Source organism: Orycteropus afer, unplaced genomic scaffold (genome assembly GCF_000298275.1).
Source record: "Orycteropus afer afer isolate SDZICR_OR568_19922 unplaced genomic scaffold, OryAfe1.0 scaffold00011, whole genome shotgun sequence".
NCBI lineage: Eukaryota > Metazoa > Chordata > Mammalia > Tubulidentata > Orycteropodidae > Orycteropus > Orycteropus afer.
The window spans coordinates 13,757,856-13,773,685 of NW_006921598.1; the positions used below are offsets into that span (position 1 = coordinate 13,757,856).

The 15,830-nt window shown below is 37.7% G+C and overlaps 2 protein-coding genes and 1 non-coding gene across 3 annotated transcripts in view; 2 read left to right on the forward strand and 1 right to left on the reverse strand.

Annotated features, from left to right (window-relative positions):
• The window catches only part of SNX14 (sorting nexin 14), a 172,516-nt gene extending 168,032 nt beyond the window's left edge, over positions 1-4,484 (forward strand). The window contains exons 27-29 of the mRNA XM_007951122.2: positions 2,415-2,506; positions 3,139-3,195; positions 4,446-4,484. Coding sequence (XP_007949313.1) covers positions 2,415-2,506; positions 3,139-3,195; positions 4,446-4,484 — 188 coding nt within the window. The remainder of the gene's footprint in view (positions 1-2,414; positions 2,507-3,138; positions 3,196-4,445) is intronic.
• Positions 4,485-10,499: 6,015 nt separating this feature from the next.
• The window catches only part of NT5E (5'-nucleotidase ecto), a 79,144-nt gene continuing 73,813 nt past the window's right edge, over positions 10,500-15,830 (reverse strand). The window contains exons 7-9 of the mRNA XM_007951154.2: positions 14,707-14,856; positions 13,352-13,552; positions 10,500-10,663 (exon numbers count right to left, since the gene is read on the reverse strand). Coding sequence (XP_007949345.1) covers positions 10,500-10,663; positions 13,352-13,552; positions 14,707-14,856 — 515 coding nt within the window. The remainder of the gene's footprint in view (positions 10,664-13,351; positions 13,553-14,706; positions 14,857-15,830) is intronic.
• Positions 11,408-11,514, forward strand: LOC122151048. The gene has a single exon (XR_006163950.1). It is a non-coding gene; the product is annotated as a U6 spliceosomal RNA (small nuclear RNA).

The following is a 15,830-nucleotide window of genomic DNA, read 5'->3' on the forward strand; positions in this document are numbered from 1 at the left end:
TACTTCAGGTGTTCCTGAATTGTCTCTCCTCACCTGTAACCCTGGGGCTAGTGAATGTAGTAATTTATTATTTTTCTGAGACATTCACAATTTTGCGTTTGAATGACAACTACTCTAAGACTGCTGTTGAAAAAGGAGTAACTCAGCTACTAGGAGCCTTTGTGGTACAGTGGTAAAGCTACTAACTGAAAGGTTGGGCGTTCATATCCACCAGCCACTCCCTGGAATAAAGATGTAGTCTGCTTCTGTAAAGATTTATGGCCTTGGAAACCCTAGGGGCAGTTCTACTCTGTCCTGAAGGGTCACTGATTTGGAATCGACTTGATGGCAGTGGGTTTAGTTTGGTCATTTAGGTAGTAAGTAAGCCTAGCATTTCTTTCTATTGTCTTCTTTTCTTTATATCTTACTTAGTAACTCCTTAAGGAGCTGGAAGGATCACTTAGATTTGTCCATTATGCTTCATGCATTTTAATTGGGAAATTCTGTTGTAGTTTGGGGACTGAGGATTCACAAAGATCAATACTGGGCCACATATCTTGAAAACGTCAAGGATATGCTGTTCTTACTGTAAATTGAATTTGATGTTTGCATCTCGGGGTTAAATTTATCTCATAGAGCAAAATATAAAGTGAGAATTTTCCATGAAAAGCATGAAATTCAGTTATGGTTGAGGAAGAAAAGGAAAATATTTAAATATCTTACTTGCTTAAGAATAATTTTCTTAGGGGGATAAAATTTAGCATAAATTTTAATAAGGATTAACTCTTTTTAGGACTCCTGGTGGCATAGTAGTTAACACATTTTGTTGCTAACCAAAAGGTTGGCAGTTTGAACCCATCAGCTTCTCCATGGGAGAAAAATGAAGCAGTCTGCTTCTGTAAAGATTTACAGCCTTGGAAACCCTATGGGGCAGTTCTGTTCTGTACTGTAGGATCACTGTGAGTCAAAATGGCAGTGGGTTTGGTTTGGCTTGGAACTCTTTTTGGTAACAGGAATAATACATGACAGCTGTGGAGTCAAAAATGAATATGAATTTTTTTGTTTTTAATATTATGCTTTAGGTGAAAGATTACATAGCAAATTAGATTTCCATTCAACGATTCCTACACATTTTTTTCTGTGACATTAATTATATCCTTCTAACAACAAAATGTGTCAGTACTGTGTTTCTACCTTGCCTGCCCCGTTTCCACCCATTTAGTTTCCCTGGCTCTCTTTGCCTTTTTTTTTTTTTTTTTTTTTTGGTAAGTGTACATTATAATATTTATTACCAACAACCCTTACAACTCCAAAATTCATCACAGCGATCTTTGTATTTGTATTAATGTTGACCACTTAATCTTGTATATAATTGTTTAAAGGAACATATTTCTCATGGATGTTATTATTTATTTTATAGGCCAGTCTTTTATTTGGCTGAAAGGTAACCTCCAGGAGAGTGGCTTCAGTTCAAGGTTAAAAGGGTATCTTAAGGCAGTAGTCTTGGAGGTTCCTCTAGTCTCTATCAGTTTAGTAAGAATCTGAACTTTTTGACTATAAATTAGTGTTTAAACATTTGTTGCAATTCCCAAAATGATTATTCTATAAGATGGTTAATAGTCACTATATAATAGTGATTATGTAAGAAGTACAGAAATAATTTTAAAATTCACATTTATTGAAGAAACAGGTTAAAAAAACAAGCTTATTTTTTTTCTGATATTAAAATATTCAAACATTTTGAGAATACATAGAATAAAAAGTAGAAGTCATCTATTCCCCATATTCTCCAGTTTGATGTGAATCTATATAGACATCTTTCTATTCATAGAAAATATAAGTGTACAAATGTACATTTGTCATTTCAGGGTTTTAATTTGTTTTGTTTTACCCTAATAAATCAAAAAACCAAAGTCACTGTGCCCTTGAGTCGGATCTGACTTAGAGTGATTCGTCCTTGGGTTTGCGAGGCAGTATCACTACGGAAGTAGATTGCCCAGTCTTCCTTCTGTGGAGTGGCTGGTTTGAACCACCAGCCTTCTGGTTAGCAGTCAAATGCCTTAGGCACTACACCACCAGAGCGCCTTTTACCCTAATAGGCTAATACAATATATAGTATTTTCCTTTGTATCTTTGTATAGTATTTTCCTTTGTATCTTTGTATCACTTAATAATAGAAGCTGATTTCTTTTTTGCAACATTCCTCAGAATTTGTGGTATGCTTTGTGTGTTGAGACTCTCCAGTGCTGTTATTTCCCAACTTGACAACAGAACTTTTTTTTCCCAGGAGCATCTTATAGGAATGTTGGTTTAAGAAATGCTGATTTATAGTTTTTGCATATTATCCAGGAAACAGAGTGGGGATTTTGCTTTATTACCCACTGGATGAACATTTTATAATATAGAATGATTTGACATGTGGCTTTCTTGTTTAGATCTGATAGTCAAGTGTATTGGCAAAGAAGCCAAATATGAAAGCATCAGACTTCTGTTTGAAGGGTTACAGCAGCCAGTACTCAACAAGCAGGTAAAATTCAGTGAATGATACAGCAAAGTGTCTGATGTATTATTATTATTAAATCAAGACAATGTAACTCAAACATTCCAATGGAAAAAAGTGTGTTTTATTTATTACTCTTTTGTCCCAATTACCTTATTTCTATGTAACAGGAATTGTTTGGATTTAAGTTGAACATAAAGTATATTTGTTGCAGAAATTTTGAAATATACAGAAAATTGAGGAAAAGTGAAAATTTTAATCAATAATTTCATCATTCAGGTTATATAGACTAACCACAGTTAATGTTTTTTGTTTATAATCTATATATTTTTTTGAAACTTAGTAGAAGTACAGTTGTGTGTCCTGCTTGTTTTTTTAAAAATATGTTATATATAAAAATATTTAACATATAAGTGAATTATGAGAGACATAATAATAAAATGTTTACATGGGAACAAATGGGTACCTACCACCCATGTTAAAAAGCAGGACATTATTGATACTACTGAAGCTACTTTTGTGCTTGCTTTGTAATATATTGTGAATCCTAGTCTCTGTCTTTCCGTTTACAGGAAACCATTATCCTGAGTTTTATGTTTATCATATTTTGGTTTTTTGCCTAATGCCTTAAAAATTTTTTCTTTTTTGGGGTGCTTTAGCTGACTTATGTTTTATTGGACATTGTGATTCAGGAACTATTTCCAGAGCTCAATAAGGTAACTGAAAAGCAGTAGTTTTATTCTTTTAATATATGTTGACATTTATTTTAATTAGGGATAAAAAATTAAGGAAACTTTTGTGACTTTTTTCCTAAGCAAATGCCTCTTTATAGTTTCTTTATTCAGCATGCCTACACATAGAGTGGATTTGGGGTGGGAGCAGGAACTGCATAGCCTCTTCCTTGACTTCATCCCTTCCTAATCACAAGCAGATAGGGACATTACACTAGTGACAGTCTTCCCAGAGGTAGAGGAAGTCTTGGCACTAGAATGGAGCAAATTCTTCAGACTGTCACCTGTAACATATATGTCAGAGATTTGAGTATTTTTTTAACCAAGTTGAGTTTATATGAATCCAGAGCACAAAATAAATGAGTTAGAGAATGGTAATAGTATTATTCACCACTCATCTGTCAGTTTGTTGTACTGTGGGGGCTTGTGTGTTGCTTTCTATGAGGCAGGAGGCTCTGCCACTGGTATTTCAAATACCAGCAGGGTCACCCATGGTGGACAGGTTTCAGTGGAGCTTCCAGACTAAGACAGACACAGAAGAAAGAAGAGGACATTAACTTCTCAAACATTGGCCAGGAAAACCTTACGACTAGCAGTGAAACACTGTCTGATATATTACTGGAGAACTTTCACAGGACCAGGCAGTGTTTTGTTCTGTTGTACAAAGGGTCGCTATGAGTCAGAGCAACTCGACAGCACCTAACAACAACAATGAAAAATAATATTATTATATTGAATCTTGTGTATTTTGAGATTCGAGTAAAGGTGTAAGTCATTAATTTTTACTGTTTTATCATTTTTCTCACTGATTTCTTCGGTCTGATATAAAAGCTACTCTTCAAGGCTGTGGTATAGCAATAAAATGTCAGTCTTGTAGATTAGAGAAAAACAAATGTGAATTCTTTCCCTATTAGTTATGAACTTTCAAGTTATATATTAAATGTATATTAAAGCAGAATGGAAGTTACAGAGTTTCTATTTCTATGTTCTGTTTACATGGGAATCAATACCAGAAAACCCCAGCTCTCTCTTTGAGATTTTATAAGGTTTGACTAAACTTTGTCATTTACTCCTCTTTGAAAAATAGATATCTGTTGCATATGCCAGTTGATTTCTTTTGGCGTGCAATATGTGCATATGTTAGATTAGAATTTTAATATCCTAGAGCTATTAGGCAATTCATAAATGAACTCTATATTATTGTCATCTCTTAAATACATTTATTTTTACTGTAGGTACAAAAGGAAGTTCCCTCTGTGACATCCTGGATGTGAACGTTTGGATTTGGGATAGAGTAACCAGTTGAAATTTCTGTTGTGCTAGTGTAGTAGATACATATTTTATTTTACTTTTGTATATTCTTGTACATATCATGTAATTGAGTGTCTGAAATTTTGATTGTTTTGTTTTAATAAAGACTAACAAACAATAATGATTAAAAATGATTGAGTTTCTTAGCCTTTATTTTATACTTGTCATCCATACTTTATTAGAGCAAAAATCACGTTAATTGACATTTTTAAAAGAAATAATTCATAACCCTCTTTGGGCAAACATATAAAATTGATAACTTCTATTGTATCACTTTGAAAATAATTATGGTTAGAATGGAGAAACATGAGTACAGTCTAATTTACTTTCTTATTTATAGCTAATCTATTTTAGTAGATTTGTTTTCCGATTTTCCGTTTTCTGCATAATTAACTGTCTATAAATAAAATTTTCTTTGTCATAATAAACAAAGGACTTCTCTTCACCCTTGCTGGGTGAGTGGGTCACAGCCTTGTTGGCTGTGAAAGTTGATTACTTACAGATATTTGTGATTGTGCAGTTATTGTTAAGTTTCACTGAATGTGTGTGACTATATTCCAGAAGCTTAGGTAAACAACTGGCGTAAACAAATTTTTGGTGTATGTTTGTTATTTCTCCAAAAGAAAAATACAGAATTAACTGTAGTCTCAGGAGCTCTGATAGCATAGTGCCTAAGGCACTTGACTGCTAACCAGCAGGCTGGCGGTTCAAACCCACCAGTCACTCCTCAGAAGGAAGATGGGGCAATCTACTTCTGTAGTGATAACACCTTGGAAACCCAAGGAGGGGTCGCTGTGAGTTGGGTCTGACTCAACAGCACATAACAATAACAGCAACTGTATTCTCTGGGAAAGTTAATTTAAGATATCATTTTTAAGATTCAGTGTTTTAGACTTTTACTTGGAGTTCCTTGTTATGTTATGTTTTTTCTCCTTCATGAAACAAATTTTTCTTTCAGGATTGAGCATTTTGTGTTTAGTTATTGGTTTCAGTGTTCATTCAGAATATATTGAGCATCAGCTATGTGTTAGGCACTATGTTGGGTACTATGGGAACTCTAAATATACTTTGGAAAACCTGTTTAATGATAATTCATTTATTTTTCCTAAGGTTTTAAAAAATGGTCATTAAGATATTACACATTTTGGAAAGGTTGTTATCAATAGTTTTATTATACTGTTAAATGCTTGAAAGTTCTACAATGTGTATGAGTTTCTTCACATCAAAGCTTTAACACCAAGCTTTAAACATTTCCTGATTTCTCAGTGACAGGTAAAAATTTAATCAGGAGAATTTATATCTAGAGAATTTTGAACCTTAGTGCCTGGAAAAGAAATATTTAAAATCCTTTTTTCCGCTATCTTCTCCTGTTCTTTAAGTTTTATTTAATTTAGATGAGAAAAATACAGTTTTGGAAGAGCACTATGAAAAGAAAATCAGATGTATAAAAGCCTATACCTTGAAAATTAATAAATTTTTCACATTAGTAAAAAGGGAAAGGAACTAAAATTCACTGTTTGCTATTTGCTAGGCAAGTTACACACACTATCACATTGCATCAGCACAGGAACTACCATGCTATTATTTTATGGGTGAAGATACTGAGGCCAGGAAGCGTGATAAAGTTAGAATTTATGTTCTTGTCACTGCTGTGTCAGAGAAAGCCTTTGTTTTCTGAAAGTAGTCACTCTCTGGATCTCTTTGAAAAGTTGTGTTCCCTTGATTCATTCCAAGTATTTTACTTTGCATATTCTTTCCATCCATTTTCAGGTGTCCCCTAGTGCATGAGCTTCATGGAGAACTCATTTCAAAAGTGTTTCCACAAACAGAGCTATCAGTGTTTCTGGTTGGGAGGATAAAATGAAATTAAATAGATGACAGGACACTTTGAAATTTGAAAGGACATTATAAGATTATAACTTTAATACTAATTTGTAGATATCAGATGATTCTGAAGAAGGGTTGAGTTTCAAGCATCATTTTATAGCCTTATTGAAAAGCATTAGAATAAAGTATAAACAGAAGTTGAGTTTGCCCATTGTTCTTAGCAGAACATATAATGATATATAATCAAGGTGTTATTTCTGCTAAGGTCAGGGCCTTTGTCATTTTTGACTGTCCAGAATTGAACATCCTTGGAGAAATTTCAAGAGTTTTGGGAGGGAAGATACCAGTTTCTATTTAGGGGAGACAACTTGGGTATGTGATCCAGACTTAGCTAATTAGATGTTCCTGTCTGGACGAAGGGAAGATAGAAGGCACCAGATAGTCAGAGGCCCTTATGGGTGAAGGCTGCTGTGGAGTCAGCCTGGTAGCATTGCTGCCTTAGTGCAGGACCTGCAGCTCCAGAGTGGTGCACTGAGGCTGTTCTTGTGGCAGGGTACTTTAGCTGTGCCTCACTTTGCTCACTTGCTGTCCATTTCCTAGGCTTGGCTCTCCAACCTTTTTGATTATGGGAGCTAGCTAATATACTTCTCATAATTTCTGTACTTCAAAGTTTTTGTTTTTGCAACCAAGAACCCTGATGAATAATGAGCCCAGTGTAATTTTCATTGCTGTTTTAATATGCCAGGCCTCTTTGTGATGGATCAGAGTTAATTGTTTTCGTAACTTAAGTAGCTTATTTGTTAACTGAATGTTTTTTTGCAAAGTTTTAAATTCAAATTCCTGAAGTCCTCAGAAGTACTACTCACTAGGGATTTGAGATCCCCTCTCCCCCAAGTTTATGTTACAAAAGTTTGAAGCTCCTCCTTTTGATTGCATTGGATAGGAAAACTTTCCTTTTGTTTTGCTCTTGCTGCTGTTGTTAGGTGCCCTAGAGTAGATTTGGACTCATAGCGGCCCATGTGCAGAGTAGAACTGCCCTCATAGGATTTCTAAGGAGCTCTGGTGGTGTAGTGCCTAAGGCACTTGACTGCTAACCAGAAGGCTGGCAGCTTAAACCCACCAGTCACTCTTTGGAAGGAAGGTTGGGCAGTTTCTGTAGTGATACCACCTTGGAAACCCAAGGAGGGGTTGATATGAGTTGGATTCGACTCGACAGCAGTGTCTTTGGTTTTTTTCTTTTTAATCTTTATAAGAGCAGATTGGTCTTTTTTTCTGGGCTGGGTTGATTTGACCCTCACTCAGCCTTTCAGTTAGCAACCCAAAGCTTAGCCACCATTGTGCCACCAGGGTTGTAAAATGTATTCTTTTTCACCATCACATAAGTAACACTAATAATCTTGTGTTTGCAAAATATATAGGACACAGAAACTGTTGCTGGCCTTGGGCTGCTATAGCTGATTGTGTAGGGCAAGCCCTGTGGGAGGGCTCCAGCCATGGTACAGTTGGTGGCTGAGATCTATTCTTACTGCATTTGTTATGCCTAGGTGTGGGAGTGCACTAGAAGGAAGGGCATCTTTTCCTAATTTTGGCAAGCAGTTATAGATAGCTTCCTAATTTTGGCAAGCAGTTACAGATAGCTTCTTGCCAAGTCATACATGGACTACATACTCTCAGGGGGAGCATGTCTTTCTAATGAGCAGCTATTAGCAGCCTTAATAATCAAATAGGTTTTTTTTTTTTTTTCCCTTGTAAGAAACTGCCTTTTGTTTGTGGCAAACTGTTGAAGGCAGCATTGCTACCGAATGGAATTAATATGTCTGGTTGATCAAGGTGAAACAAAACGAGTCTATTGTGTTACCAGTATGTTTTCACATTAGGTTCTGTACAACAAAACCAAAAAATTCAGTAGTCTTACTTAAAATATCCTTTCTTTAGTTTCCACCTAAAAATTGTATGCATTTTTCTTCTTTTTCAGTTTTTTTTGGAAGTGAGGGTGATCAGATAGCAAGCAGGTTATCTGAGAAATCAAATCAAGAGTTATGATCAGTGATCAGTTGTCAAAGAGCTTTCCTCAGTCGTATTTTATTGGGTTACAAATGTTTGCCTAACTGAAGAAATAGTCACTAAACATCAAGGACCATATCGTAAGTCTTAACTGTTTGGAATCTACAGTTGCAAAGTAATTTAAAGTCATTTTTCAGCACCACTGCATAAAACATATATATTTAGAAACTTACAAAAATGTTGTTTAAAAAATTATACTTCAGTAGGATTTATCCTATTTTACTGGCCAAGCATAATAAATAGGTCCCAAATGAAACTTTCTCAAGTTTTAGTATCTTAAGATCTAACTGACATCTGTTTTGTTTATAGCCTAATATGTATATACATAGAAACCAGGCTGTGAAGTTTAAAAGTATATTTTATATTAAGAATACTTAATATTAGTAAATACTAAGAAAAAAAAAACATACTCCCTCTCCAAACTTCAGCTTCTGTTTGTTTGCTTACAGTTTTTAAGATGAAGGCTCCCATTTCTGTGTTTTATCCCTTTCATGATGCTGAGTAGGCTTATTAGGGTATCACTACCCCCATAAGCAAGTATTGTGTTTGTTCTTTGGGCATAAATCATTTCATCAGTCTGGGTGTTTCCTGAGCACCCATTGAGAAGGGAGCATTCTCTCGACTTGAGAATGACTTGGAGTGATTTTTGGGATTTGGAGGCAGAGCTGACTTCAAACATCTTAAGTATATACCACTTCTTAAAATCAACGTTTGTCTCCCCTGTGGATTTTCCGTAACTTGATTTTTGTGTGTGTGTGTGTGTGTGCGTGCGTGTGGTATAACTAGAATAAGTATAGTGCTAGTGTTTTGCTGGGGAGGGACAAGTGCAGGTGTAGAATTACAGCTTGTTCTAGAAGGTTCTCATAGCACCTTCACTTTAGGAAGAAGGAAAAAGCACAAAGGCAGAGATTATTTAATTCATGAAATAGTAACTGCTAATATGCGCTTGGAAGGAAGGTTGGGCAATCTACTTCTGTAGTGATACTGCCTCGGAAACCCAAGGAGGGGTCGCTATGAGTCGGATCCGATTTCGATGGCAGTGAGTTTGCTTTTGGTTTGGTTAATACGTGCCAGGCACTGCAGCTACTGCTTATCTAATACCTATTTAACAAACGTAATTGTTCTTTAGGTGCTCTGGTGGCATAGTGCCTAAGGCATTTATTTGACTGCTAACCGGAAGGAGGTCGGTTCAAACCCACCAGCCCCTCCTCGGAAGGAAGGTTGGGCAATCTACTTCTGTAGAGATACTGCCTCAGAAACCCAAGGAGGGATAACTGTTCTTTAGCTCTTTTTCTTTATAATGTGAATGACATTCTCATTGTCTCCTGCACAAAGTTTGTTCCCTAACTCATGAAACGCAGCTGGGTGATGCAACAGAAAATGCTACCCAGTATTTTTAAACACAAACAACAAGAGCAGAAAATAGATACCAGAAATGAAGCAGAGACTTGTCATCTATGAGCTTGGGACCATTGATAGTTACGGAAAGAGGAGGCTATTTTAAGTATCATTCTGAACAGCAACTCAATCAATGTGTTGAAAGAGTGTGGGACCTGAGGTCATGAGACATAGGTTCAAGTCTTAGATTTGTCACTTTTAGCTGAACAGCCTTGAGCAAATGAACTCTTTCTGAGCTTCAATTTCCTCATGTGTAAAATGGCAAAAAATACTTGCCTTACCCACCAAAGTAAGTTGTGGCATCAGCATGCTTAAAAATCCCTTGTAAGTTGTAAACTTCTATGTAAACGGAAGTTGTCTGATGGATTAGAATGGGTCTAGGAGAAAATGCTTTCTATAATTTTAAATAGTTAATAAAATTTTATAAAAACATGGATATGAAAACCAAATATAGTTGGCTTTCCCCTCATAAGGTTCTGTTTTAATTTTTCTCTTCTCTTTTTTGTCTCACTAAGCTGTTGACCTTGAGTGATGATGTCGTCTCTTTTTACAGCATTGTAAACTTCAGCTTCTAGGAGCCTACAAGGATGTTCTCTGCCATCATCACAAAGCCAGGCTCTAAAATGCAGACTTGAACTCCACTTGAAAAGCATGTAATCTCATGCATTAATGGCAAGGAGAAATTTTGGCTACTGGTATAAAACAAGGCTCACTGCCAAAAATGAAAGAGATATTAGAGAAAAGCTTCCTTGGCAATAACTTCCTGCAGAAAATTTGATCCGACCTTCAACTGCTGGATAAATTACTTTCATTTTTAAGATGTATTCAGAAACCACGCTGATATCTTGATCACCTAGAAAAGTACATAGGTTATTTTAACCACAGAAAAAATAATTATTAATTAACAGAACCAAAAAAAACCAAACCCACTGCCATCGAGTTGATCCTGACTCATAGTGACCCCTATTGGGTTTCCGAAGCGGTAAATCTTTATGGAAGTAGATTGCTTAGTCTTGCTTCTGCAGAGTGGCTGATGGGTTTGAACTGCCAGCTTTCTGGTTATCAATCAACTGCCTTAGTCAGTGTGTTACCAGAGCTCCTTAATTAACAGAGGGGAGCAAAACACTAAAGCGTTTCTCTAAAGTTCCTTGTAATAATAAAAGAAATGCTTTTCCTTTAATAAGCAAGGAAAAAGTGTCACAGGAGACAGTAGCAATCATAACTGCAAAGAATTTGATTGCTTTTTCATGTTCCAGATGTGATGTGTGCACGTGGTTAACTATGAGATAAGTGGGTGGAGGAGAGTGGTCTCAGATGACTCAGCAAGTGGTTGACATTGCAGCTTTTGAACCACTGCAGAACAAGGCCATTAGGGAACTGCATCAAGAACAGTTAGTTGAGAGGTAAAAGTGACTTCCTTTTGCTCACTTGCTCAAGAATTTTTTTTTGCATAATTGACAGTGGGACAATGGAGGCTTCATTTCCAAAAGGAGAGAGGTGACACATAATAATTGCCTGTAACTGTAACAAACCTTTGAGGACCCAAGAGAATTTTCATTTCAAAAAGATTATTCTAATAGTTAAAGAACTCCTCCCTGTGCTCGCTTCGGCAGCACATATACTAAAATTGGAACGATACAGAGAAGATTAGCATGGCCCCTGCGCAAGGATGACACGCAAATTCGTGAAGCGTTCCATTTTTTAGACAAAGTATATGTGAACTGCTGTATGAAAAGTGAATTTGCTCTGTAAATATTCACCCAAATCAAAATAAAATTAAAAAAAAAGAACTCCCTGCAGTGGTTCTTTGGCTGTACATTAGAATCACTGAAAGGATATTGGTGCCTGGGCTCTGTCCCAACCACTTAAATTAGAATCTGTTAAGGGTTGGGCCAAAGCATTAGTATTTTCTTCAAACTGCTACCCTCTCCCATGAGTCTAAGGTGTAGCCAGGGTTGAAAACCCTTCTGTGTGATCTCCTCTCATATCCACTTGGGATTGGATGAGCAGAATAGTGCCAGCTGATGCCTTTCTCAGGAGGACACCCAGGATACCCTTTGAAGCCTGCCCATCCATCTCCTATCATGGAATGAACAGAAGTAGCCATTCCCTTTTCTCCCAGGAAGGGTGACTCCTTTGGCCTGGTTCTAACCCCAACCTCCTTGGAATAAGCCACTAAAATGGCAGGCCCACCATGATAAGTATGGGGACTTATAAGCATGCTGGGGAAAATAAAGAGAAGTGTACCCTAGGTCAGTGGAGTTTGTGCACATGAGGTGACTCAAGAAGTTTTCTAAAAATGACATCAGAGTACAGTGACCCTCAATGCTGTTGAAAATATCAGTTGGGTCAAGTATGGTGGTTTTCATATTTGTGTAGTGCCTAAGGCATTTGACACTAACCAGAAGTCTAGCAGTTCAAACCACCAGCCACTCCTTTCGTAGTGATACCACCTCAGAAACCCAAGGAGGGGTCGCTATTGAGTCAGATCAGATTCGACGGCACTGAGTTTGGTTTTTGGTGTTGGTCCATGAACTCGGTGTGTTGTAAGGGAGGCATACCCTATCCATTCCTACCTGACCTATTCATTTACTAAAACCTGCTTCCAAAGAGAAAATTTAGATGATTTACCCTGCAGGTTTTCTACCTCTAACCTAAAATTCTGGAAAACTTTATGTGTTTTAAAATAATACAGGTAATTCCCTACTTATGACTGGGTTCTTTCTAGTCTGACAACCCCATAGTAAGTCAGTTCTGACATAAGGTGAATACTCCCCCCCCCTTTTTTTTTTAACTTTTCATTACCTTCTATTAACATCTTTATAAATCCAATCTTCATCTTTTGGGGTTGGAAACATTACATATAAACTTACAGATATATTTTAACATTGTATGTAGTACATTTTACAAATAATAAACCGTACAAAAATTTAAACAGCATGGTTGTAAGTGCTTTATGTCCTAACTCAAGTATGTCAGAACTTGGGGACTACCTGTATTTTATTGTGTTTTTGAATTGCAAGTTTACACAATAAATTAGGTTTCCATTTAACAGTTACTCCCAAATTGTTCAGAGATACTGATGGCATTTTTCACAGGGTTTTAAGATTTTCATCAGTTCCCTTCTGGATGTTTTGCCTCCAGTAGTCTGGGTTCTCTGTTCCTTACCCTTTCATCTGTGCTTTACAATAACTGATGACCATTTGGGCTCATAATAGATCAGTACTGTAGAGGACACTTTATACAAGTAACAAAATGATTTATATTTCACAATTTAAATAGCACCTTATATGTACTTAAAAGAATGTTGAAATATTTTTTACTTAAAACTTTTTTCTCTGAGATTGGATGAATGAGGTATATGCCAGGAGAGGGGCACATACTCCCCAATGATTTGCTGCTGTTTTCCAACAAGCAAAGCAGGAGGACCTGGCAACATTGAGGCAGGATCTGGGCTTTGCCCTCTTGGGCACCATGAGTATCTCCTCGGCCCAATTCTTTGAGTACTTCTGAGGTAAGAAGAAGAGACACTTGTGCTTACCAGAGTCATGTTTTAGTAATTCATCTTTTATCATGTGGAATGAATCTCCACCATTGGCAAGGAAGTTTGGGAGAACCACCTTATATATTTCATCCATCTTGAGAGGCTCGTAAGTGGGTACTCGACACTTGGTACAAAGAACATCTATGCTGACCACTCTGTTCCCAGGTTTTTGGGAAAGGTCATACATTACATGGATTCCTAGGAGAAAAAAAAATGAGTGCATATGTTTTCTTCACTGGATCCAAAGGGAGACTTCTGTTGTCAAACAAAGGGGCTTTATTTTTAGTTGGAGTTTGAGTGTCATTTCACCAAGACAGCTGAGATAACTTTGCAGCTACTGTTTTTTTTGGTTAGGTTTAACTTTGAGTCCTTCCAGGAGGTCTGTGAACCAATGGAAGGAGAGCCAGCTCTGGCCCATAATGCATGAGGGGTGAGTCTGTGGGGAGAAAACAATTTTTTTTTTTTTTTTCCTCATCCTCATTAAAAATGGTTCAGTAACTTGGTTCAGTGGCTTTGGAAACCAGAAACATGACAGGCACAGAACATTTGTTAGAATTTTGAAGACTAAATAGTAATTTGGGACTAGCCAACTTTCACAAAGCATACAGCTACCCAGTACTTTGCTGGAGCATTAAGACATTGCTGTTGCCTTCACTTCCTCCTGGAAAAATGCAGCAGTCCCAAGAGGGAGGTATTCCATAGAGGGTGGACTGGACTTAACAAAGTATCAACACTCAAGTGGGGTCACCATCAAAAGCTGAAAAAATCAAGGCCAGAATATGATTTTAGAGTAAATTAAGATGATTTCTTTCAGGATTGTCTTATTCTACTGTGGAGGTAAATATTGAAAAAAGTGTTTCAGTAACCCTTGGAATTTATTTTCACTGCAACCTGTGTGATAAGCAGGGCAGGTTTTCTTACTGAGATGAGAGAGACTGAAGAACTGTAATCAGGTGTTCTAGTGTGTCTACATACCCCACTCTCAGAAATCATCCTTGTTAATAGTGACTAGACTCATTCCTTTGGACCTCTGCCTGGTTCCAGGTGATTAGGAATTTTAAAAAAAACAAGTAATGTTCAACTGGCTAATATTTTAATAGAAACTAGCCATCTGACCTGCTTATTTATATATTAAATATTGGAGGACCAGTTCCTGCAGATAGCCTATCCACATCAGATTGGGCTTTGGAAGTCTGGCCCTGACCTGACTTCAGTGGATCTGGGAGCTTTTGAAAGGAGAGCAAACCTAAGCAAATTTGACCATGGAGGTGCTGCTGAGGGAGAACTGAGCCAATCAGCGGGTAACCTCCCATCACCTTGGACAGGATGGCCCTGCAGCACAGGTGACTTACCGCCCACCTGCAGGAACTCTCCAGTGGACTGGCCATGGCGATGGACACTGTGTTCAAAGGCCTTCTTTAGGGTAGAACCTTTTAGTTGGATCAGGTCAAAGGTGCCTCCAAAGGGCAATACGGCAGCCAGGTTCTCCCAGGTAATTGTGCCTGAGGATTGTCACAGATAAGAAAGAAAATAGCTTGAGAAAATACCCTAAGCTCAGTTTCCCTCAGGGCTGGAAGAGGTGATAGGGAAATAAAAACAACACACCAGTTGCTATTAAGTCCATTTGGAGTCATGGGGACCCCATGTGTGTAAGAGAACCATGTTCCATATGGTTTTCATTGGCTGATTTTTTAGAAGTAGATTATCAGGCTTTTCTTCTGAGGCTTCTCCGTGTGGACTTTAACCTCCAACCTTTTGGTTAGCAGCTGAGCATATTAACTGTTTACATCATCCAAGGAAATAGGGGAACTTTGAAAGTAGCACCAGCTGTGTGGAAGTGATTAAAGACCCTTAGGGAGTGTGATGGCTAAGGTTATGTGTCAGCGTGGCTAGACTGTGCATCTCAGTGGTTTGGCAGTTATGTAATGATGGAGTTATCCTCCATTTAGTGATATAATGTAATCACTTCCATGATGTGATCTGGTGAGATCAGCCAATCAGTTGTAAGGGGAGTTTCCTTAGGGGTGTGGCATGTACCTAATGCATATGGGCATTCTGGCAAAGCTTAATAGCTTTTTTGCTTGCTCTGGATCCTGTGTGGCTGATCATCATCTGACCTCTGGTTCTTGGGACTTAAGCCAGTAGTCTGCCATATTGCCTGTCAGTCTTGGGATTTGTCAGCCTCCACAGCCCCAGGCTTACAGGTGAGAGACAACGTAGGGACGCCAGAGTAGCACGCCGGAAGAGCAGGAGAAAGGGGATAAAAGCCTTGAACCTGGACAGAAGAGCAATCAGCCCCAGGCTTACAGGTGAGGAGAGACAATGCAGGGATGCCAGAGTAGCAGGCCGGAAGAGCAGGAGAAAGGGGATAAAAGCCTTGAACCCGGACAGAAGAGCAGTCAGCCCCAGGGATACAAGTGAGGAGAGACAACTCAGAGACGCCCGAAGAAGCAGGCCAGAAGAGCAGGAGAAAGGG